This window comes from Aedes albopictus, chromosome 1 (genome assembly GCF_035046485.1).
Source record: "Aedes albopictus strain Foshan chromosome 1, AalbF5, whole genome shotgun sequence".
Lineage (NCBI taxonomy): Eukaryota > Metazoa > Arthropoda > Insecta > Diptera > Culicidae > Aedes > Aedes albopictus.
In genome coordinates this window covers 71383417-71406785 of record NC_085136.1, presented here as the reverse complement: position 1 = coordinate 71406785, position 23369 = coordinate 71383417, and the positions used below count along the sequence as shown (strand labels likewise).

General features: G+C 40.4%; 2 protein-coding genes across 22 annotated transcripts in view; both read right to left on the bottom strand.

Annotated features, from left to right (window-relative positions):
* Positions 1-23369, bottom strand: part of LOC109397187 (neurobeachin) — a 405013-nt gene that overhangs the window by 208850 nt on the left and 172794 nt on the right. The gene's annotated exons all lie outside the window — the stretch shown is intronic.
* LOC134284999 (uncharacterized) lies at positions 1125-8389 on the bottom strand. Its single transcript, XM_062844810.1, has 2 exons — positions 7759-8389; positions 1125-4002 (listed from the first exon to the last, which is right to left on the bottom strand). Exon 2 carries the CDS (start codon positions 2556-2558, stop codon positions 1362-1364), a length of 1197 nt encoding a protein of 398 aa, XP_062700794.1. The 5' UTR covers positions 2559-4002; positions 7759-8389; the 3' UTR covers positions 1125-1361.

Below are 23369 nucleotides of genomic sequence, written 5' to 3'. Positions count from 1 at the left end.
ACATACACACAAAATTTATCCGTCGAAATTGTCACAGAAAACCCATTCAATTTTCCTAGAAAACTTCGGGATAAACCTGCCTACGGCAGAAAATCCCTGAATAAAAAAAAAGAAAAAATCTTAGAAAACTTGTCAATTATTCTAACATTTTACCAATCATGTATCAACCAGGGGTCTCCAGTTAGCCTAGTGGTTAAGGCTATGGATCGCCAATCCGGAGACGGCGGGTTCGATTCCCGTTCCAGATGGGATTCTCGACTCCCTGGGGCATAGTGTATCATTGTCCTTGCCTCACAATATACAAATTCATGCAATTGTAGGCAAAGAAAGCCCTTCAATTAATGACTGCGGAAATGCTCAAAGAACACCAAGTTGAAGAGAGGAAGGCCAAGTTCCAGTAAAAATGTTGAGCCATAAAAGAAGAAGAAGAATCAATCAAAATCGTACTATTTGAGCCATCAGGCTGCCCTTTGATCGTTTCATGCTTTTGCAGAAATCTCTTGCGAAACAAAACTAAAGTTCTTAAAAACCAGCCAAATTCTCCAGAAATTCCTTTGGAAATTTTCCACTATTTCCGTTGAAATTTCCATAAAAAAAAACAGATTCTTCGTTTAAAATTCATCAGAATCTCCGAATTACCAGAATTTCCTCGGCCACTTCTAGATTGTTCTAGTGATCATCTGAAACTGTATTTAGGGATTCACTAAACTCATCAGAATTTCTCTTGGAAATTCTCGGAAATTTGCCTCAGAAAATATTTAGAGGTCCCCTGTGTATTTTCCTGATTTTTTAAATAGGTATTTGGCAAACTTTTCCCTGATATTTACTCAAAAACTTTTTTGGAAACCAATTGAAGCGAAGTTTAATTTGAATTATCTTTAATAATAGAAATTTGCTCCGGAATTTTCTTATAATTTAGGTTTTGGAAATTTTCAGGATTCCCCCTAAAATTAAACATTTTTTCAAAAGCACAACACAAATTTGAAAACCTTCTCGATTTTCCCTGAAAGTCTGATAGATTGTATTCAAAATTTGACAAAATTATTTTAATTCACCAAGTTTCTATGGAAATTATATATATATATATATATATATATATATATATATATAAGCTTTGAGTTCGGCTTTAGGATCGGGTTTTTTAAAAAACAAAACAGAACTGAACTCGTCGATTAATGGATAAGGACTAACTGTCGTTTATTATTTTAAGCTTACAGAGGCCTGCCTAGGAAGAGGAATGGTTCCCTGGCTAATTTACCATATGTGTAATTGGATCGCGTCGTCCGGTGGCGCGATGCTGACATGCTGGTTTCAGTAAGGTTGAAGACAGGTGTGGATTCCGTGGAAACTGCTGATCTTGCTTATCGTCCGTTGTGTGCCTCGTTCAAAGTTGCTAACGATGTTGCTAACTGTTGTTGTTGTTGTTGGATGTCTCCTAGTTGGCTAAGTATGGCTTCTTCGGAGTTGGGGCAAACTGATGCGATAACTTCTCCCTCCCTAAGTGAGGAACGTCCCGGTCCTTTTCCAGCGTATCTGATTATGATTAGCATGATGATAATCACTGCTGTAATTCCAGTAAAAGAAAATCCTCCAAACAGGCTCCAAAACTTAAAGTTGAGATTATTTTGTTCTAGGTATACATGCTCGAGGTGTCGTCGGTTTTGTATTGTGTCGTGATGAATTTTTCCTAAATCGATGTCTTCCTGTAGCTTCCAGTTTGGTTTGAGATTATAGAATGCGTTATACATGATATTGGGCTCGCCGATATATTCCTCGTTTTTAAATGTTTCGTTGTTGAGTTGTATTGTGCAGTTTTCAAAATTGATGATCACATTTCCTTCTAGGCTTCGATTATCTGGTCCGCAGGTTGATTCTAATGTTTGATTCCTTATATTGGATATCAAAATGGTGTTGTCAGAAATTAGTTTGATTATTGTTTGATTATTGAATACAACGTTGCATTTAGGCTTCACTCCGGTTATTAACGGTTTGATACATTCGTCCCCGAGATCCGTCAAGAATGAAGATTTTTGAACGAAGTCTTCCGGATTTTGTGTGACAAAAATACGGTTACCACTTTTGACTATGAATTCTGGGAATTGGATGATTGATTGATTACTATTGATGATTGGGTATATTCTGATGATTTCCGCGGTGTTCTCCTCTAACAGTGGTACATGCATAAAATATAATAATGTTCCATGACTCGTTGCGAATTTTGGCGTAACGTATTGTAGTGCTTCATCCGGTAAGTGAATGTTAATTCCTTGGTCTTGAAGAAGTTCTCTTATCGTTGTAATTTCTCGAATAGATAGGATTTTGTTTGAAGTAATAGACATTTTTGAGAGCAGAATTGCGTCTTGAATGTCCTCGAGCAGCTGATTGAGAATATCTATGTTTACGATGGATGTAATTGTTTCGATGTCGTCCATTAGCAAGTCGTTTAGGTTGGCCTGATTGGTTATTTCCTGTATAGCGTGAGTAAGTTGCTGAATCCGAGTGTTGAGATTTTGATTAACTATGATCTGTTGGTTGTTTTGGTCAATCAAGTCGTTCATCGTAGTATTGATGGCTTGGAGATCAGATGCGTCGGGGGTTCCCGCGATCCATTTCCACACAGTTCCAACGGTGTTCCACCTCCTTGATCGGTGGTGTGGTTGAGGTTTCAGTTGATATATGTTGCTGTATAATTTCTTCGCTTTATACTTTAAAATATTTGTTAGTGGATTAGTAGTTTGGGCATTATTATGGTAAGATGATTTAATCAGGATCTCCGCTGTTTCTTCTATAGAAGACAGGTTTATCGGGTGGATTATTTTAATTGTTCCAGTTTGAATTTTACAATGTCTTTCCTTTACAAGCAATAAAGGTTCGTCGTGCAGGTTTCTAATGGTTAGTTTTTGTGCTTGAGTAAGGGTGATCGTCAATATCAGTAAGGGGATTATTCCGGTCTGTAAATTAACAAATATAGCAGGGTGTTAGTAGGTTAGATAGAGGTTTGAGACTATATGGTTAATTATGTAAGGGATTCCTCTTCCGTTTCAATTTGGTTTTATGCAGTTTAATATCTCTGTGATCCACGTAAGTTTTCCTTCTATTATGTTTAATTACAACTTTTTTATACCTGGCTTTTCTTTTATTTTTGATACCTTGAATTTTATTGTAGACTCGTTCGTTTCTAATGAAATTTGGATCATCTTCCCTGTGTTTGTTTCTGTTTTCTAATGTTTGTTGTTGGTTTTTTTGTAGTTTTTCTATAATTTCGTCGAAGATTCTATTGCGGTTTTCTAGTATGGTTTCCAAGTTTAAGGGTCTCTCTTCTCCTTCTTTTATGCCATAGAAAATTTCAATTGGTTTTAATTTAGTAACGCTATGAATCGTAGAGTTGTACAAAGTAGTCGCGATGCGATATATTTCTTTATTAGAGAGATCGTCATATTTATTTTTAATGCAAATGAATATTTCGTTAAGGGTAGAGTGGAATCGTTCTACCGTTCCATTGACCTCACTGTGGTTCGATGGGGTGTAGTACAACTGCACTCTTAACCTTTGGAGAAGTCCTCGGACTTCAATTGACTTGAACGCAGCTTCGTTGTCCCATACTATCATGGAAGGAGTTCCATACGTTGAAATTAATTTAACGAGGCCGCGTTTTACGTCTGGTATAGACCTGGATTTTATGGGTATTAACATTGCAAATTTTGAAAGTTTATCTACGGCCGAAAGGAATATGTTAGGGCTTGATATAAAGATATCAATATGGATTATATCGAGAGGTTTTCTTGGTAAAGGGGTTTCGGCAAATTTGAGTTTGTAAGGTTTTCTTTCGTACTTACTCTCAAGGCACGTCTCACAGAGGTTGATAAAGCGTTGTACCTTGTCCTTGATTTTAGGGAAGTAAAACTTTTTCTTAATGACTTCGTAGTTCTCCACTGCTCCTCTATGGGCACGCTGGTGTGTGTCCTCAATGATGTCATTTTGTTCTTCTTCTATGGTGACGTCCTGTAAAATTAACTGTGTTAATTTTATTTTGAAACTTTTAGCGCGTGAGAAGTGATTCTTGTAGGTCACTTGCATGATGTTCAACCATTCCTCCGGGCAAAGAATACAATTTACTCTTGTAGGGTGCATGTATTCGCGGAAGATTTTTACTGCATTAGGGACTCCGAAGAAAGCACGCGTCATTGTCCGCCTGAAGATTCCTGGAAATATCTCTTCGTATTTTTCCTCATTCTTTTCTCCCTTTTCAATAAGAATTTGGTTTTTGAAAAAGTTCAGCGGTGTTTCGACCATGCGGATTAAGTCTTCATTATCTGATTCAGCTGAATGTACCGTCTCTGAGTCCGATGATGATGATGATTCACTTTCATTCATGTTAATTTCGTGTGAAATCCTAGACAATCCGTCGGCTACTACATTCTGTTTGCCCGGTTTGTACTGGATTTCATAGTCAAACTCCTCTAAACGCAATTTCATTTTGATCAACCTATCATTTGGCGACTTGAGATTTAGAGCGTAAGTGAGCGGCTTATGATCAGTAAAAAGAGTGAACTTTCGGCCAAACAAATATGGTCGAAAATATTTACACGCCCAATCAATAGCAAGGAGCTCCTTTTCGATAGCCGAATAGTTCTCCTCAGTTTTTGTGAGCGTGCGCGAGGCGAATGCGATCGGCTTATCATGGCCAATGGGGCCCTGAGATAAAACCGCACCTAACGCGTAGTTAGAAGCATCCGTTGTTAAAATGAATCGCTTGGAGAAGTCTGGATATTGTAGCACATGGCTACTAGTTAGAATACTTTTCAACCGATTGAATGCGGAAATAAATTCATGCGTATGTTCAATCCTTTCTCCTTTTCGTAACGGCTGGGTCAAGGGTTTGGCTATCTGTGCAAAGTCTTTGATGAACTTGCGGTAATAACCAACTACTCCCAGGAATCCTCTAAGCTCAGTTTCGTTGTTGGGCAATGGCCAACCTTTAATAGCACTTATTTTCTCTGGATTAGGTTTCACTCCCTCGGGAGTAACAATGTGTCCGAGAAAGGCTACCTCTTTCTGAAGAAATTCGCATTTATCAATTTGAATTTTGAAATTGTATTTGCGAAGTGTCTCCATAACCTTTTTGAGGTTAACCAAGTGTTCCTGTAAACTAGTGGAATAGATGATGATATCATCCATATACACTAAGCAACGTACCCCGATATGCTCTCGGAGAACGTTGTCCATCACCCGCTGGAACGTGGCAGGTGCGTTTATCAGTCCAAAAGACATTCGGACAAACTCGTAGTGTCCGCCTTCGACACTAAACGCAGTTTTTGGAATGTCTTTTACATGGACCTCTATTTGATGGAACCCTGAAGCAAGGTCCAGGGTTGAAAAGTATTGACACCTCCCCAACTTATCGAGTATGTCCGTGATATTGGGGATAGGGTATCGATCATCGGTGGTTTTTTGGTTGAGTTTCCGGTAATCGATTACAAGTCGCCACTTCCTTGTACCCGAAGCGTCGGCCTTCTTGGGTACGACCCATATTGGCGAGGACCAGGGACTGTTCGATGGACGAATTATTCCTTGGTCCAACATTTGTACGATTTGTTTTTGGACCTCTTCTCTATGACAGAAGGGGTAGCGATAGTTTTTCGAATAGACGGGTAATTCGTCCTTCGTGTGAATGGTATGTCTTACAGCATTGGTGAATGTTAACTTTTCATCATTTGTGTAGAATACCTCTGGAACCTGTTTTAAAACTTTGAAGAGTTTTTCTTCTTCTTCTTTGTTTAGATGGTCCGTTCGAATGTTTTTCGTAAATTCTAATTTAACCTTTATTTTATCTTTGAAAGATTGGCTAGGAGCAATCTCTTCAAAATTCAGGAGTTCTGTAAATATCGCCTCATTGTCGATGCTCATTACTGCTGGTTTATTACTCTGGTTGATCAACGGGAAGGTGGCTATACCATTATGAGCATTGTATACTCCTGAGGGTATAACGACATCTGGACCAATCATAATGTCATGTTCAATTAAGAAATCACCGTCTTTTATTCGAACGGGAAATTCTTTCACTAAGGTCTCGCCTTCGTGGAAGTTGAGTTGTTCCTTAGTTGGGAACTTTTTTTTTAGTGTTATCGTTGTATTGTTTATTGCAAGGGTATTCGATGCTGTGTCAATTACCGCACCGATAGTTCGAAGAGATTCAAATCCGATCAATCCATCAAAAAAATCATGGAATCGGAACAAGAAGAATTTTAATTTAGGTAGGTCTTTTATAAAGTTGACAAATGGATTCACATATGTGTACTGATTAATACGATGCGTACCGCTCAAGTTCCTAATGTTTTGCTGGGGTCCAGTTGCAATACTACTAGCAGGTATCAGCTCAGGGGTAATGTAATTTTTATTTGCCCCCGTATCAATTAGAAATCTCAGAGGTCTGCCGTCTCTTCTGGGTATTTCTAGATACGGAAGGAAATTATTTTTCATTCCGGGTTCTGTTGATCCGGATCTGTACAAAAATTTAGCTCATCACATTGTTCCGTCTGTGGATAAATTTCTTGCTGTTGTGGGTTGTTGATGTAAGGATCCTCGGCATAGGGGAGTTCGGTAGGAATTTCTTCCGAACTTTCGTGCGAATTTACTTGTGTAGGTGCTGTCCTTTGGTAAGGAACTACTTGCTTATAACTGTTCTGACCAAAAGGGTATCTATTTTGACCCGATGGATCGGGTTTAATCGCTTGAGGTGGCGGAGACGCATTGTTTGAAGACGCATTACCTTGGAATCTGTTAAATGATGGGTTTTGCGATGGAAATGGTGGGAATCTATTGCCGTAGGGTGTGTGCTGAACTGAAGAAAAGGGATTGTATGGTGGTCTAGAATTTTGCCAGCTATTTTGTGGTTTATTTAAGGCTGGTTTTTGAAAAGTGACTGGTTGTTTAGGGAACTTATCCTTTTTTCGTTGAGACGCGTTGTACTGCTCTATTGCGCTTTGATGCGCTTCATTCAATGAGGCCGGACGAGACACTCTAGTGAGTGTCGAGTAGGGTTCGTTCAAACCATCAATATACGCGTTGGTTACCATGTACTCATAGCTTGTTGCTAGTGGTTTAGCACACGCCGCCGTGTCGTTGTCGAGAGAAATCTTGGCTATTATATCCGCCAAAAGTTCTCTGCATTCATTATAGAAATCGGTAATGCTTCTCGGGCCTTGTTGAAGGTATGATATTTTGGTGACAAGTGTACCGAGATCTCTCTTGTCCCCAAAATATTCTCTCAAAGTGCTTTGTATATCAGCCCACACAACCGGAGTATGGTTTGACACCAAAGCTTCGTTAGCTTTATCAACGATTTTGTCTCGTATAATGCTAGTCCATAGGGGCATAGCACGATCGATGTCTTGCTGTGACGGGCAAGTTGCTTCCGCAAATTTAATTTTATCTTCGACTGATTTCAGCCAGGTTGCTAGTAATTTGGGGTCACCGGCATACGGTACGACCATTTTAATTGCATCAGGAATCCTAGATGCATCGAAGTTTGTAGGTGACACTACTGAAGGGACAGGTCGGACCGCCGAAGCCTGCCTAATTTCCTCCAAATTTTGTATTTGGAGCCGTTGAGCCTCCATTTGGTTGGTGAGTTCATCAACCAACCTTTGTAAAGCCTCCATATTCCTAGTTATCATACACTTTATTCACTTCTTATAACTAACACTTTATTCACTTCTTATAACTAACACTGAACAGATAAAAAAAAAGATCACTTACCTCGAGTCGACTGGTATGCAGCCAGCGACGCCAAGAGCGGGTAAGATGATTTGGTCGGGCCTACCGAGCGTTCTGGTTCCTTGGGGCGCTCTTCCTACGTTGGTTCTGCCGGTGATGATCGCTTGTTGCAGCTTCTAAATGAACACAATGTTTCCTATCTGCTTTCACACTACGATTTCACTATGAAACACAACGGGTGGCTATCCCCCAAGTCGAGACTGCGCCAGCTTTGAGTTCGGCTTTAGGATCGGGTTTTTTAAAAAACAAAACAGAACTGAACTCGTCGATTAATGGATAAGGACTAACTGTCGTTTATTATTTTAAGCTTACAGAGGCCTGCCTAGGAAGAGGAATGGTTCCCTGGCTAATTTACCATATGTGTAATTGGATCGCGTCGTCCGGTGGCGCGATGCTGACATGCTGGTTTCAGTAAGGTTGAAGACAGGTGTGGATTCCGTGGAAACTGCTGATCTTGCTTATCGTCCGTTGTGTGCCTCGTTCAAAGTTGCTAACGATGTTGCTAACTGTTGTTGTTGTTGTTGGATGTCTCCTAGTTGGCTAAGTATGGCTTCTTCGGAGTTGGGGCAAACTGATGCGATAACTTATATATATATATATATATATATATATATATATATATATATATATATATATATATATATATATATATATATATATATATATATATATATATATATATATTTTATAAAATCAACCATTATTTTCAAAGTTTGACAAATTTGCCCTTGATTTTTAACTTTGGCGAAGAGTTGGTCAGAATGGCTTGAATTTGACCTAAAATTAAGAAGAAGAGAAATCCTGGAAATTTCATTGAAGTTTCGCTAGAAAATTTCTAAAATCTTTTAACAATTTTGGAAATTTGTAAAAAAAATACAAAATTATTTTTAAAAAAATCCTGGTAAAGGGTGTCCACGATGAAATTGGCACACAGAAAATATTGTATAACTTTTGGTTGCGTTCGCAAAAATAGCTAATTTTTTGACCATGAATAGTATATTATGTGTAGCTAATACTATTAAAATCGGTTGAGTATTGGCGGAGATATCGTTGAAACAAGGGAGTTGCCACTTGAGAATCTTGTGCAAACAAACATTTTGGAAATTTATCACATTTTTGCCGTTTCAACTCTGGCGCCAAAAATACAGAACCGATTTCAATGAAAATTTTTATGTACGTGAAGTATGTATGTACAGGGGATAGACAAAATGATCGGGACAGGCAAAATTTTCACTTTCCTAAAAATGTTCAACTAGCAGTAACTTTTCGAAAAGTGCATCAAATATTCTAAAATTTTTACTGTAAGTTCTTCAACTAGTTGTGTATCAGTGGACAAAATTTGGAAAAGATCGGACAATTATTCACGAAGTTATAAAGATTTTTGAAAAAGATAAAATTATCCGATAGCCAACTTTGAGCTGTTATATCTCCGGATTCAATGAACCGATTGCAATGAAATTTTAACCATTCCACAATGGTTTATTTTCCCATTTTCACGCTCTTAATTAATAGCTCGTAGGATTGAGGAGATAGAGCAATGGTGTCTTCGGCAAAGTTGACGGGAATGACCAGCGCCATCTTTTGAAAGTTAGAGTTTTCGGATCAATCCCCCTAAAAGTGAGATACAATTTTTTTTAAATTGTTGAGATAGAGGGTTGACGTCTTTGGCAAAGTTGTAGCATTTTTGATTCCAAACAACTTTCCTGAAGACGTCAATGTTGTAATTTTTACTCCAATGGAGATAGAGGCCTATGTTTGAAAGTTAACCCCAAAAACAGGTTTTTAAAGTAAAACATACATTTGTTGAATTTTTAGATCCATACAATATTCTGCAAAGTTGTATGAATCAATAAAATACGCAACTTTGCCGAAGACATCAAAGCTGTAAGAATTAAATGAGACGAGTTATAGATGAATTTATGATTTTTTTCATTCACTTTTAGGGATAAATATCTTTCTTAGGGGCAAAAAGGTGCAGCTGAGGATACCCTTACCAGAAAGTACATCTATAGAGCTTTCAAATAAGGGTCAGTTTGTCCGTCCACGATCGTCTACTGAGGAGATATGGCCCTAATAAAAAATGTCCTTACTACGATTTAATTGCAATCAAATCTACTTTGACAGAAAAATTTGATTATAGACATTAATATTGACTAATTATTGAGAACCGGTTCCGGAAATCCGGAACATCTGAAATATGAGTTTTCATTATTGCTATGTGCTTGAAAATCCACAAATGTATTCCCTTTATGCATTTTGATGCATAACTTCTCTGCACGCTTCACTGAAATGAGAAACATATTTTTTCAGACTATTTTTGAAGGGTTCCGGGCAGGTCTGGTCAATGCGGAACGGGTTTCAGGGATTCCGGAAGATGGTCAATTTTGTGAACTTCGTATAGTTTTCGCTCCAAAACCCGGCGCCACATAATGCAACTGAAGACACTATATGCAAAGACACGAAATGTTCCAATTGGAATTCCAAATTTGCTGTCAATGTCATTCCAATCGAGCAGGAGACCTGTCAAACGCGCTTTAAAAGCATTGCTCGACAGCATCATCGTCATGACGCAACAATCATCATCAACAGCAACAATCATCAGATTTCGTGTCTTTAGCATACAGTGTCTTTAGGTGCAACCTTCGTGGATTTTCATGAATGTTGTTCTTGTGGTACACAAAGAGATTGATAGTCACCTGTTCAAAGTTTGGGTCAAAAATGACCCCAGGGTCTTATTTGTAACTTTTTTTTTTATGGGAGCGCCCCTAGGGGTCATTCAATGCTTTTAATTTTTGGGAAAGCTTTATTTCCACGAAAAAATAATTGTCAAAAAAATTCAGATTGCTAGGATTCGTAAAACAAAAGCTACAGAGAATTGAAATTTGAAAAAGGTAAAAAAATACCCCAAGACTTTACTAAGGTTAAATACGTTATTATTTCGCCTGGCAATGTTGTTCAAGAAATATTCTAGAATATATATCCAATGCACAGACAAATGCGTCGTAAATGCTGAGCCAAGCCATTTTGAAGAGATGTAAAGAAATAATTTAATTTTTCGAAAAAAAATGAATAAAAAAAAACATTTTAAAGAGTTTTACCTTTGTTAGTATATCAGTCTGTTTTCTCCCAATAATAAGCTGGGTTCCATTCAAACAATATAGGCTTTGGAGAAATCATGAATACGATTTGATTGTTGAATAAAACAATGTGTTTTGATGATTTTTACACATTTTTTTTAGAAATATAGTTTATTTAGGCTGACCAGATTTGTCCCGTTTGAATACGGGACACATTTCGGAAACTCAACAAAAAGGAAATCAATGTCTAAAAACAGAACTTCATGTTGTTAATTATGCTATTTAAGCTTGAAAGAATGAATAGTTGAGCCAAAAACGTAAACTATGCTCCAGTGACGAGTTTTTGAAAATTTTGTTGTCCCGTTAAATACGGGACGGATGGTCAGCCTAAGTTTATTATGTTTGTTTTACACATTTTTTTTAGAAATATAGTTTATTATGTTTCATATTTTGACATTTCATTTCTGCCATCATGACATTTTGAACAACAGTTGAGATCTCTAATTATTTTCTTCAAATTTCCATTCGCACGATGGTGGTTTTTACCAATTATTTATCACTCAATACCAGAAAATTACATACTTATAATATTCGACATCCCAACCAGTTATCAGAGAAATGCCCTAATCAAAACCTGGTGAAAATCCATAAAGCCTTTTCGTCAATATATTTCTGCGATCAATTTGCAGAAGGTTTCAAGAGGTTTCAGGGGCATTCTGGGGCCTTCAAAAGTGCTCTAAAGGGTTTCAGTGACGTTCAAGGGTTTTTGAAGGAGTTTCAGCGGCTTCAGAAGTGTTCCAGGGGGTTCCACGGAGCGTTCCAATGGTTTTCAAAGAGTTACAGGAGGGTTCAATGGAACTTCAGGGGGTTTCAGGATGTTTCAGGAGTATTACAGGGCTGATCGGGGGGTATCAAGACACGGGGCTTCAGGGGCGTAACACGAGATTTCAGTGGCGTTTCAGGGTTGTTTCAGGGGTTTTCACGGGGTTCTGGGTAATTCCAGTGCGTATTATGGGCATTAGAGACGGTTTGAGCGTTTTTGCGACTTTCTAAGTACTTCATGGGCCCATGGGGGTTTCACAGGCGTTTATGTGGCTTCCAAGTGGTTTCAGGGCTGTTGAAGGTGATTTCAGTGGCGTTCTACAGGTTTCAGAGATGTTCCAAGAGTTTCAAGGGATTATCAGGAGGTTTCAAGGGATTCCATTGGTATTCGAGAAGTTTCAAAGTATTTCATGGGTGTTCCAGGGAGGTTCATGGCACTCTAGGGCTGCTCCTGTTGATTTTAGAAGCGTACCAGGGATTTTCAAAGAGTTTCTGGGGCATTCCAGAGAATATCAGGGGTTTTTTAGACCTTCCATGAGTGTTCAAGAGGATCTCAGGGAGTTTTAGAAGAGTTAAAGATGTTCCAAATAATGTCACGGGCACTCCAGGGATGCACTGGTGTTCCAGGTAACTTCAGGAGGGCTCCGTAGGGATCTCCAGCGGATTGAGGTGACGTCCCTCAATTTCCATGGAATGCTCGTGACACTATTTGGAACGATCTTGACTCTTCTGAAAGGTCTTAATACGGCTCTGACACATACCTGAAACCCCCTTGGAAACTCTCCCCAGGAATCGGAGGACTCTTTTGAAATTCCCATGAAATTTGAAAATGAAAAATATTCATATCTATATATATAAAAATGCAATGGCATACGTGGGACCGCGCATAACTTGCGAACGGAAGGTCCGATTTTGGTCGTCTTAGTTTTGTTCATTTAGTTTTCACCCAAGGAAGGTTTATGAGACAAAAAACATAGAAAAATTGAAAGTTTTTGAAAATCGATATTCCATACATTTTGACCGGGGACTTGGTCTTGCCTGGAGACTTGAAACGTAAAAAAAACGCAGAAGGCAAGACAAAGTTTGCCGGGTACAGCTAGTTTGTAATATAAATTAAAATTTTGGGTCTCCAGCTAGACTAGCGGATAAGGCGCAACTTGAACAACGTTCGTTTTGATATCTGTGTGATAGATCTTTTTTCGTGGTTCACAAAGTGATTGATTCAATAACTGTTCAGCTTCTTAGACGATGACTATCAACCGGTTCAGGCAGATGGCCAAATTTCCGTAGTCTGGCAGGTCGTTTCCTTGCCCCCCATGCCTACTCTCCCAACCGTTTAAGTGCACATCAAAGTGCTACTTCCACCTTTCAATTATCTTACATCCTATCCCACGGAGGTTTCCATTCTTAACCCTGCAAATTTTGGCTCTTGACACAAAGCTTTGTGTATTTCGTTGACCTTCTGGTAGAACTTTCACGTTTCTGACGAATAGTTCAACAATTTCATTTCCTCACGCTTCGGTTCTTCCCAGTGGCGTTTTTTCTTTCTCAAAAGAGGCGGGTCTTTGCTTCTACATCTGTTTGCATCGTTAGACATTCTGCCGGGTTCCATGCTGCAGCAGTACCGCTCCTCGTCCAACCAATCGTTTCGTCTACTCCGTTTCACGTATTCGACAGTAGTGTTGTTGATGTGCCTCAGTGCAATGTGCTGCTGGATTTCAATATAACGCTTGTTTTCAGATTCCGTTCCGCTCCCGAATTTCTGTCGCTATCGGCTTTTGATGACATCGACGATGGAGTTCCACGTTGGAGATCGAATTGTGAGGCCACTATGCACGAATTATATAGGTACCGCAGACATCTATTAAGAGTTTTTTTTATTCTTCAATCACTTAACCTAATTTACAGCTCTTTTGTCCACTAGGGCACTGCGTGAGCGAAACTGTACTTACAATTCGTACAGCGCTTAAATGTATTCTTTTTCAATTATACTACATCGAACTGGTTGCCGTTGCGCTGCTTTCACTTTCTAAAGTATCATGGTAGAATGATGAGCACGAGTATGTTGCTGTGGCTGCTGGTTGTTCCTTTTTTCCGTTTCGATTGGGGGTCCATTATGAGTTGCCGTTCGCCGATTTCCAAATATCCGGGTTCATTTGAGCCATGGGCTCAGAAGAGGGTCAGTGTCAGCTGCTCTCAGAGGGGAAACAGCAACTGACGAAAGTGCCGGGGCTGGGATTGAACCCATGACCATCTGCTTATGAAGTAAATGTGTAGCCACTACGCCACTGGCATCTATTAAGAGTTGATGCCACAAAAAATAAGGAAGATCTTGAGATCAATTATGAGAAAAACATGTAGTAGTACTACTCATTCAAGTGCTATAACGTGCTATAACGATCTCACTGAAGTCTTCTCTAACCAAAAAGCACTGTAGCATTTGTGCAACCTGCCGGCTTCCATTGTGCATCTCTTTCCCGTCACTCACCGTACAACCCACCGGAAACAATCAAACCACCTGGAAGAATTGCATCTCACTTTGTTAAGTTTGTAACAGCTCCATCCTCTTTTGTATGGAAAATGTTTGCGCCTCCGTTTAGTTGCACACAAAACTCGACCTCCTTCTTCCTCTCTCTCCATCAGGTCCATCAAAGAAAAGGTTAAGAAAAACCGTTTTTCCGAAACAGAATCCTTCCACCGCCAACAACGGGAGCAGTTAGCAGCCACCGCCACCCGCCGCGTCAGCTCTTATATCAAATGGTGGTAATAGATGCGAGGGGGGGTGGGACCTCGCATCCATTCATCGCGAAACAAAAACCTCTGAATGAAGACGACTACCCAGCAGGGCAACGACGACGACGTAGAATCAGGCGACATTCAGGCGAAACGCGTCTTCTTTCTCCGGTGCCATGCCGACGATCGACGAGAGCAACATAAAGCCAAGGAAAAATGGCAAAAGCAAGCTTTTGTGTTTGGTTGAAACAAGTTTCCTAACCCAAAACCCCGGGACCCCATCCCTGATCCACAATTTCTTTCTTAACGTCAAGTCACTTTGATTAACAATAATCGCTTTCCTTGTGCATACACGTGTCCCGACGAATCTGTGCGAAGAGCCGTGTGCGAACGCATGTGTGACAGTAATTGTTGTCACACCACACACATGTGCACAGACATACATACACACATACACACGCACATGCACATACATGCGCTAGGACATGGGGACCGTCATGAACATGACGGTTGGTTGCTCGGATGAAAGAATGAATAGGATGATGGAAGGTCCCCCCCCCCCCATGAGGGGGGAAGGAGGTGACCCGAGGATTATGGGATGTGGAACTCTCTTTTTCTGCCCGGCTGAGTCTGATGATGTTGTGTGTGGTGTGGTCCTTCTGAGTAGATTCAAACCTTTCCTAGAGCAGGCAGCAGCAGCAGCAGCAAGGAGCAGACGTCAAACGAGGCTGAACCGTAGCTGGAAGGGTAAGAAGGGGAGAAGCATGCAGCCTGTTTATGATAGAATGGGGACAACGTTGAGCGCCCAATGGGAAAATTTTTCAAAGCTTGGCTAACCAAGGGAGCAACATATTGAGGGTAGACCGCAAAAGCTAATTAAAGCTGTGGCTCGAAATGTTGCTTGGGATTTTACTATTATTTTTTAGTTTTGGAAGGATGAGGAGTCGTATGAGATTTAGCTGGTTAGACATGTTTGGGAGAACTGTTCGTTGAAGCTGAGTGACAGTGAAATTTAATTCCAATGTCAAAAAATCATAATAATTAAAAGTAAATAAAAAAATAGCCTGCGCGTCAAACTCTTCCAGGCCTTCCAAATCTATTCAGTGATATCTATTTATGCAAGAAATCTTTAGGAAATCTTCTTCTTGAAAATCTGTAGGAAATCATCCAGACGTTCTTAAGTAAAACCAATGTTTTCGTTGGAATTCTTTGAGAAGTTTCTTCTGTGGTTTTCGAAGTTCCACTCGGAATCCCTCCAAAAGATCCTGTGGGATTTGCACTAGAAATTTCACCAGGAACTCCTCCATGAGTCTTATTTTCTGAGATTCCTCCAAAAGAAAATGTAATGTATGTAATAACGGTTCCTATGACAACGACGACCAGGGAGTCTCAAGGAGTTTCAGTGAGTTACCAGGAGACCTTACGGACGTTTCAGGGAATACCAGGAGGTCTCAAGAGCGCTTAAAGGGGTTTCAGGGTCCTCTGAAGGGGTTCTAAAGGGTTCCAAGGGATCTCAGGGGCGTTTCAGGGCATTCCAGGGGCATTTCAGGAGCTACCAGGGGTTACCAGAAGGTAACAGGAGGTCTCAAGGGCGTTTAAGAGGGTCTCTGGGACGTTTCAAGGGATCTTAGGGGCGATTCAGGGGATCCAAAGCTGTTTAAGAGGGATACCTGTAGGTCTCAGGGGTATGTCAGGGGGTTTTAGGGATGCCTAAGGGGGTCTCAGGAGCGTTTCAGGGAATCTCAGGGGTTCCATCGGGTATCAGGGGCGTTACAGTGGCTTTCAGGGGCATTGCAGGTGTTATCAGGGTGTACCAGGAGGAACCTGGAGGTTTCAGGGACACTTAAGGGGTCTCAATGGCGTCTCAGGGGGTCTCAATGGGTTCCAGGGGGATGCAGCGGGTCGTTGGGCCGCTTCAGGAAACCTAAGAGGCGTTTTAAGGGGTATCATAGGTGTTTCAGAGGATTCAAAGGAGTTTCAGGTCTATAACTGTACGTTTCAGGGACGTTTCAGGGCGCTCCATTGGCATTTCAGGGACTACCAGAAGGTAACAGGAGGTCTCAGGGGCATTTAAGGGGGTCCCTGGGACGTTTTAAGGGATCTCAGAGGTGTTTCAATGGATCCAAAGGGGATGTCAGGGGCTTTAAGTATGCTTTAGGGGGTTTCAGGAGCGTTTCTGGGAATCTCAGGTGGTTTCATCGGGTATCAGAGGCGTTTCAGTGGTTTTCAGGGGCATTTGAGGTTTGGGAATACCAGGGGATACCTGGAGGTCGCAGCGGCATTTAAGGGGTCTAAATGGCGTCTCAGGGGGTCTCAAGGGGTTCCAGGGGTATGCAGAGGGTCGCAGAGGCGCTTCAGGGGAACTCAGGGGCGTTTGAATGGGTGTTAGAGATGTTTCAGAGGATTCGGGAGTTTCAGTTGTGACTCGTACGGTATTTTTTTACTTCAATCGTCGTAATTCTTTTCCGACATGGTCAATGCTGCATACTACTGTCCCACACTACATTCATGCTACATTCGATACATGAAGGTTGTTTGCCTTGAAAACAGTTTCGCAACGCAGACATGGAGTTCCAATGGTTCCGGAAATTGTGAAGGAGTCATGCGGATAACTCGAGAGCCGGAATTTTTTTCGGAGCAGCTTTCAGGGGCGTTTTTGGGAGAAGGCATTGCAGAGAGTTTCAGAGGATTTTTGATGGGTTTAAGAAGCGTTCCATGTGTGTTTTCGGAGGTTTCGGAGGGTCTCTGGTGCGTTACATGGTCTCCATGGGAGATTTAGGGGGATTTCTGAGGCATTTCAGGAAGTTTCAGAGCATTTTCGGCGGGTATCAGAGGCGTTACTGAGGTGTTTTTGAGGATTTCGGAGGGGTCCGTTGACGTTTTAGGGGAATTTCTGCAAAACCCTTGAAACCTCTTGAAACACTCCTGAAATACCTTGAAACGCCCATGTAACCTCAATAATCCCAGTGAAATGCCCTTGAAATCTCTATTACCCATTTGAAGTGCTCCTGAAATCCCTTTGAAGTAAAGGTGTTCCTGAAATCCCCCTAATGTGACCCTGACCGGAAATGTTTCGAAACTCCCCTGAAACCTTCGCAATGCCCTTGAAATCATCATAAATAATTCAAAACCCCTGAAACCCCTTGAAACGCATAAAATGGCCCCTAAACCCCATGAAACGCACCTGATACACCCCTGAAATGCTATCAAAGGCTCCTAAAACCAATAGAAACCTAGAGGAACTCATAAAACTTCCTGAAACTCAATGAAACGCTTCTAAACGCTTGAATCGTCCTTCAAATCCTCCTGAGACCCCCTGAATCGCCCTTATGGCCCATTGAAACGTCACTGACACTGCCTTAATACTAATAAAACGCCCTTGGTGCGCCGCTATTCAAATATCTGCACGCCGTTGCACAAATTCTGCAGATTTTTTTTTTACCTTCAGCACTTTACGAAGACGAAGACCTGATCGCAATAGCAGTGATAAATTTTTAACAGTTTGCATTTTTTTCTTGTAAATTTATGTCCTATTTTTCTTGAGATCTCTTATGAATCTCTTGAAAATTAGTTAATGATTTCATTTTTATTTCCTTTGGATATTTCAGAAGAGATTTTTCCATTATATTTTACAGAAGTTAAATTGTTTCTCTAGAAATTTTTCCTGGATTTCCTTAAAAGAAAACTTTAACGTTTTACTCTGGGTATTATTTTAAGAAATCCATGGACACATGGAAATATTTCTTTATAAATTTCTAAAAGTATTCCCTTTTGTGGAATTCTAAAAAAATTCCAATTTCCAATTCTAAAGAATTTCTTCAGCTTTCTTCTAGGATTTCTGCGGGAATATCCCTATGATTCTTACAGATATTCATTCAGGGATTTTTAAAGATTATCTCCAGAGATTTCTACAGAAATTAGACGGAAGATTTTTTTCAAAAAATCCTTCAAAGATTCTTGCAGAAGTTCCTCCACAGAATCCTTCTGAAACTTTTTTAGGAATTTCTCTTCTGATTTCTTCTATTTATCTTCTGAAGAAATCCAGAAAAGAATCTAGTAGAATCTACAGGAGGGATTTTCGATGAAATCCCCAGACGGAATTCCTTATCTTACTGGAAAAATTTGTAATAAAATGATGCCTATTTACTCATTGATATATGAAATTTGTGAAAAAAATCGTGTTCTGTTGGGATTCGAACCCACTACTTCGTATTCGCTTGACCAGCGCTTTAACCAACTGAGTCACAGAACAAGTAAAGATTCTGCGGAATAAAAAACCAAACTGACTCCGCAGTCAAACCATGAGAACACCTTTTTTCACAAATCCATCTCTTTTTGGGCTTAGATGGCAATCCACAACATACTCGCGTTTGTGGGAGCGAATTGTTTTTAGGAAGCCGAGACTTACTCTCGCACTCCGCATACCTTGCCACCAAGCAGACTGTTTGCTGGTGTTTAACTTAGGGTCTGTTCCAATTGGCGAATTAAAATTAATTTTTACTAAAATTTGACAGTTCGACACTTAAACTTGACAGTTCTCCTAAGGAAATAATTATCGAACTGTCAAGTTTAAGTGAAAATTAATTTTAATTCTTCAATTGGAACAGAACCTTAGTGTTTAAAAAGGAGCATTCATGGTGTGGCTTCGGATTCAGTTTGGCTTTCTGTTCCGCAGAATCATTACCTGTTCTGTGGCTTGGTTGGTTAAAGCGCCGGTCTAGCGAATACGGAGTCGTAGGTGCGAATCCCACCGGAACGCAATTTTTTTTACAAATTTCATCTCTCAATTTGTAAATAAGTATCATTCTGTGGCATGTGGCATTTTATCACAAGTTTTTCCAGTAAGATAAGGGATTCCGTCTGTGGATTTCATCGAAAATCCCTCCTGTAGACTCTACTAGATTCTTTTCTGGATTTCTTCAGAAGATTTCTCGAAGAACTCCTTTGTGGGCTTCTTTAGGAATTACTACAAGAGTTCAGTCTGCATTTCCCTTGAAAATTCTTTCCTTCCAGAGGGAATTTCCAGAAAGAACTCCTGGAGAACTCCCGGATGAAACTCTTGGAGGAAACCCAGTAGGAAGTCCAGGAGAACTTTCGGGAACGATTCTGGATGGCATCCAGCAGAAGGCTCTTGCAAATAAAAAACAAAAAACAATCAAATTTATTTATGAACTAGTTGTTCCGGCAAACGTCGTACTGTATGCCTACTGCATTTTTTTACATACAGCTCTATAGAGACGTCCCCCACAAAGTCAACTGTATGGGAGCCCCCCGTTCCAGAGACTGGAGAGGTCTCACACCAAGATAAGAACCTTCCCCGACCCTAAAGTACTCACGTACAAAATTTCACAACGATCGGTTCAGTAGTTTCCGAATGCATAAGGGTCAGACAGACAGACAGAAATTTACTTATATAGGGGAAATTGTGTATTTTTGGCAGTTTTGTTCTCTTCATCATGGGGGGTTTTTTGAAAGCTGTTGAACTCAGAGTTGGCCTCAAATCCTTCCCAACCAAGCTGAATTATATGACCAAGTTTCAAAAAATTTGACCGACAAAAACCCTCCATGGCGAAGAGAACAAACCTGCCGATAATACCCATCGTCACCCTATTTAGATAAATTAATTTTTCAGAAAACTAGCTTATTAGAGATCATGGAACGTTGAAACACAGATTGGTTACCGTCAAATGGACGAAAACGAGGTTTGAAGTTGAAAAACACTTTCGCATTTTTTCCTGCCGCATACTGTAGGAAGAAGATTCAGAATTCTCGGCAGGGCATCTATTTTGGGCACTTCTCCGCTTGAACTAAGTAAATTTTGGACCAATTGACCTAATTTTGTTTGTATACGTAAAAGAAGACATGGACAATATCTACCCGTGTACAAAAATTCAAGTCCATTGGTTGTCAATTGACGGAGCTGACCAGCCATTGCCCTAGCGGTTCGGCACCCTAATAGCTTGTGAAACTTTTGAAGGAATTCCTAATTGATCGTCAGATGACTACCAGATAGCTTCAGTGTGTGAGCGTTGGTAATTTCTTTATTATTGGGCAAAAATGGCGCCTGTAACGTCAGATTTCTTGCAAATGTAGGGAAAGAGAAGGAAATGGTTATTGCAATCGTGTGCCCACGGCAGATCTTCGAGAATTCTACGTCTGTACAGATTCGCGCTGGGATGCCGAAGTATTTGAGAAGATGCGGAAAGGGGTTCATGATGATGCGCGGATGCCGTTTGCTAGAAGAAAAGTGGTGGATTACTGTGAAGGTGTGGCACAGTTCACTGGTTGCATAGCATTTGGGCCTGATATGATAGATTGTTCATGTTGTGATGTGAAGTTAGAAAGTAGGCTGCCCGAATAAAAATCAACTATAGGATTATTAATGGAATCCATTCGTGTACCATACATCAATAAAATGTATCTTAATTCAATGGTTCGATAAAATCTTTCCGAACTGTACCTACTATACATTTACATACTATTTTTATGTGACAATATATTGTACTGTTTTCCGTGCATTTGAAGTTTTGTTTTCAATTTTGAATTTTTTTCGTGTGTTGTTTTGTTTATGTTCGTGATTGTTTCCAGTTATGGCTAGTTTCCACCTAGTAAGTACTGTGTAAAAGGATAGGACAAGTAATGGTCAAGTAAAACTTTTGCAATCAAAATTACTTTAGCGTTCGCAGTTGATAAGTAATTCGCAGCCAAAAAGATTTGCCAACAGATGGCACTGTTATGTGATGCTGTCAGTCATGTTGTTAATTTTCCGTACGGAATAATATGTCGATGTATCATTCCGTGAACAAAAGTGACCTTTTTCTTTCTTTCTGTTTCTTCTTTCGCACCAAAGACATTAGTGTGCATTAAGCTGTTAGTACACAGGGGCCTTAGGCCTATAGTACACAAGGTTAAAGATTTGGCAAGGGAAGAACTCAAGATAAAACATCCGTTTGAAGTGCAACGGAATGCGGAAGCACTGTGGTATGTACTCAAAAAAATTCCGCAACTCTACCGCTGCGGCAAAACGCAATGAGCGTGGATTTGCTGCGGTTAATTTCAAAACAACTTCAGTTTGATGAATAAGTTTGTTTCCTGGAAGAAAGTAACTATGTGAGAATCTGCAGCATTGCTCTTGCTCTGTTTCGCTCTATCGGTGGTAATTGTGGGACAATAATGGGGTTATAGAGAGAAAATTAATGCAGTAAATATCCAAAGATTTTAAGAACGAACTACCTGCACAGCAAAAAATAAATGCAACCCGCCCGATGTAACTCATTCCGATGTACTAAATAATCAATGTAATCACGATTCCTATGTACGATTACACCGTTTTGATGTAAAATCTTTTGTTCTTATGTGTACATCGTCCTGTGTAATATTCATGCAACCGACGTATTGATCGGGTTGCAGCAGTTCAGATATAATATTACACAACAGTTTTTTTTCTGTGTGGTCAATCTATGAGACGGAAGGAAATTCCAAGAATTCCATTCTCACAAAAGAATGTTATGATTTTTATAGGAGTCCGGGTATTGTCCGAGATGCTGCAGGAAGCGGGAAATACTATCTAAAAAAACTAATAATTCGGCGAAGCTCCTCAAGTTCTTCAAAGAAGCTGTCGGTCCAAGAGAAGCTAATGATTTCAAAAGGAAGTTCGGGACTCTGGGAGTTTTGGAAAGATGGTGTTTTTGAGTTCCTCATGAAAATATCTCTTAATTCCAGGAACAAGCTGGCTAGTTCTCGAAAATCCCTAAAAGAGTTCTATCAGGAGTTCCTCGATAATTCCTCCAGAATGTCCCCCAGGAGCTCACGGGAATTCTTCCAGAAGTTTTCCTCCAGTTCTTCCTCCAGAAGATTATCAGGAATTCCTCCGGAGTTTCACGGAAACCCCCGTGGGAGTTCCTCCAGGAGCTCTCCGGAAATTCATCCAGAAGTTCCCCGGCCTTTCCTCCAGGGAGTTCCCCGAGAATTCCTCAAGGAGTGTTCCGAAAATTCCTCTAGGAAATCCCCGATAAAACTTCCGAGAGTTCCCGGTTATGCCTCCAGAAGTTCCCCGTTAATTCCTTAAGGAGTATATCCAGGAGTTCCCCAGAAATTCTCCCAGGAGTTCTTCGGGAATTCATCAAGGGGATTTTCGAGAATTTCTGCAAGAGTTCCCGGTGAATTCTTGTAGGAGTTCCCCGGGAATTCTTGCAGAATATCCCCTGGAATTCCCCAATGAGTTTCCAGGAAATTCCTCCAGGAGTTTCCCAGAAACTCATCTAAAATTACCTCGGTAAATCTACCAGAAGTTCACTAATAATTCCACCATGACTTCTTCGGGAAATTTTCCAGGAGTTCCCCTGAAATTCTCGTGCAATTCTTCCAGAATTCCTGCAGGACTTCCCCGAGAATCCCCGGATGGATTCCTGGAAAAATTAACCGGAGAAATCCCCGAAGCAATTTCTTGAGCAATCACCAGATGATCTTCTGGAGCAAATCTCCAAAAATTCCTTCTAAGATTTTTCCAATAATTCCTCCTGAGATTCCTCCAATAACTCCTCCGGAGATTTCTTCAGGAATTGCACCGGAGATTTCTTCAGGAATTGCACCGGAGATTCCTCCAAGAATTCCTCCGGAGATTCCTCCAGGAATTCCTCCGGGGATTCTTCCAGGAATTTCTCCGGAGATTCCTCAAGGAATTTCTCTGGAGATTCCTCCAGAAATTACTGCAGGAATCTTTGGGGGAATTCCTGGAGGAATCTCCGGAGGAATTCCGGGAGGAATTTCTGGAGGAATTCCGGTAGGAATTTCTCGAGGAATCTTTAGAGGAATTATCTTAGAAATTTCAAGGAGGTATTTCTGGAGGAATCTCCGGTGGAGTTGAATGAGGAATCTCCGGAATATTTTTTGGAGGGATCTCCGGAGGAATTCCTGGAGGAATCTTCGGAGGAGTACCTGGAGGAAACTTCGGAAGAGTTC

Excerpts from the sequence above, each read along its gene's own strand:
- LOC134284999 (XM_062844810.1), bottom strand. The coding sequence starts at position 2,558 with ATGAACGACTTGATTGACCAAAACAACCAACAGATCATAGTTAATCAA.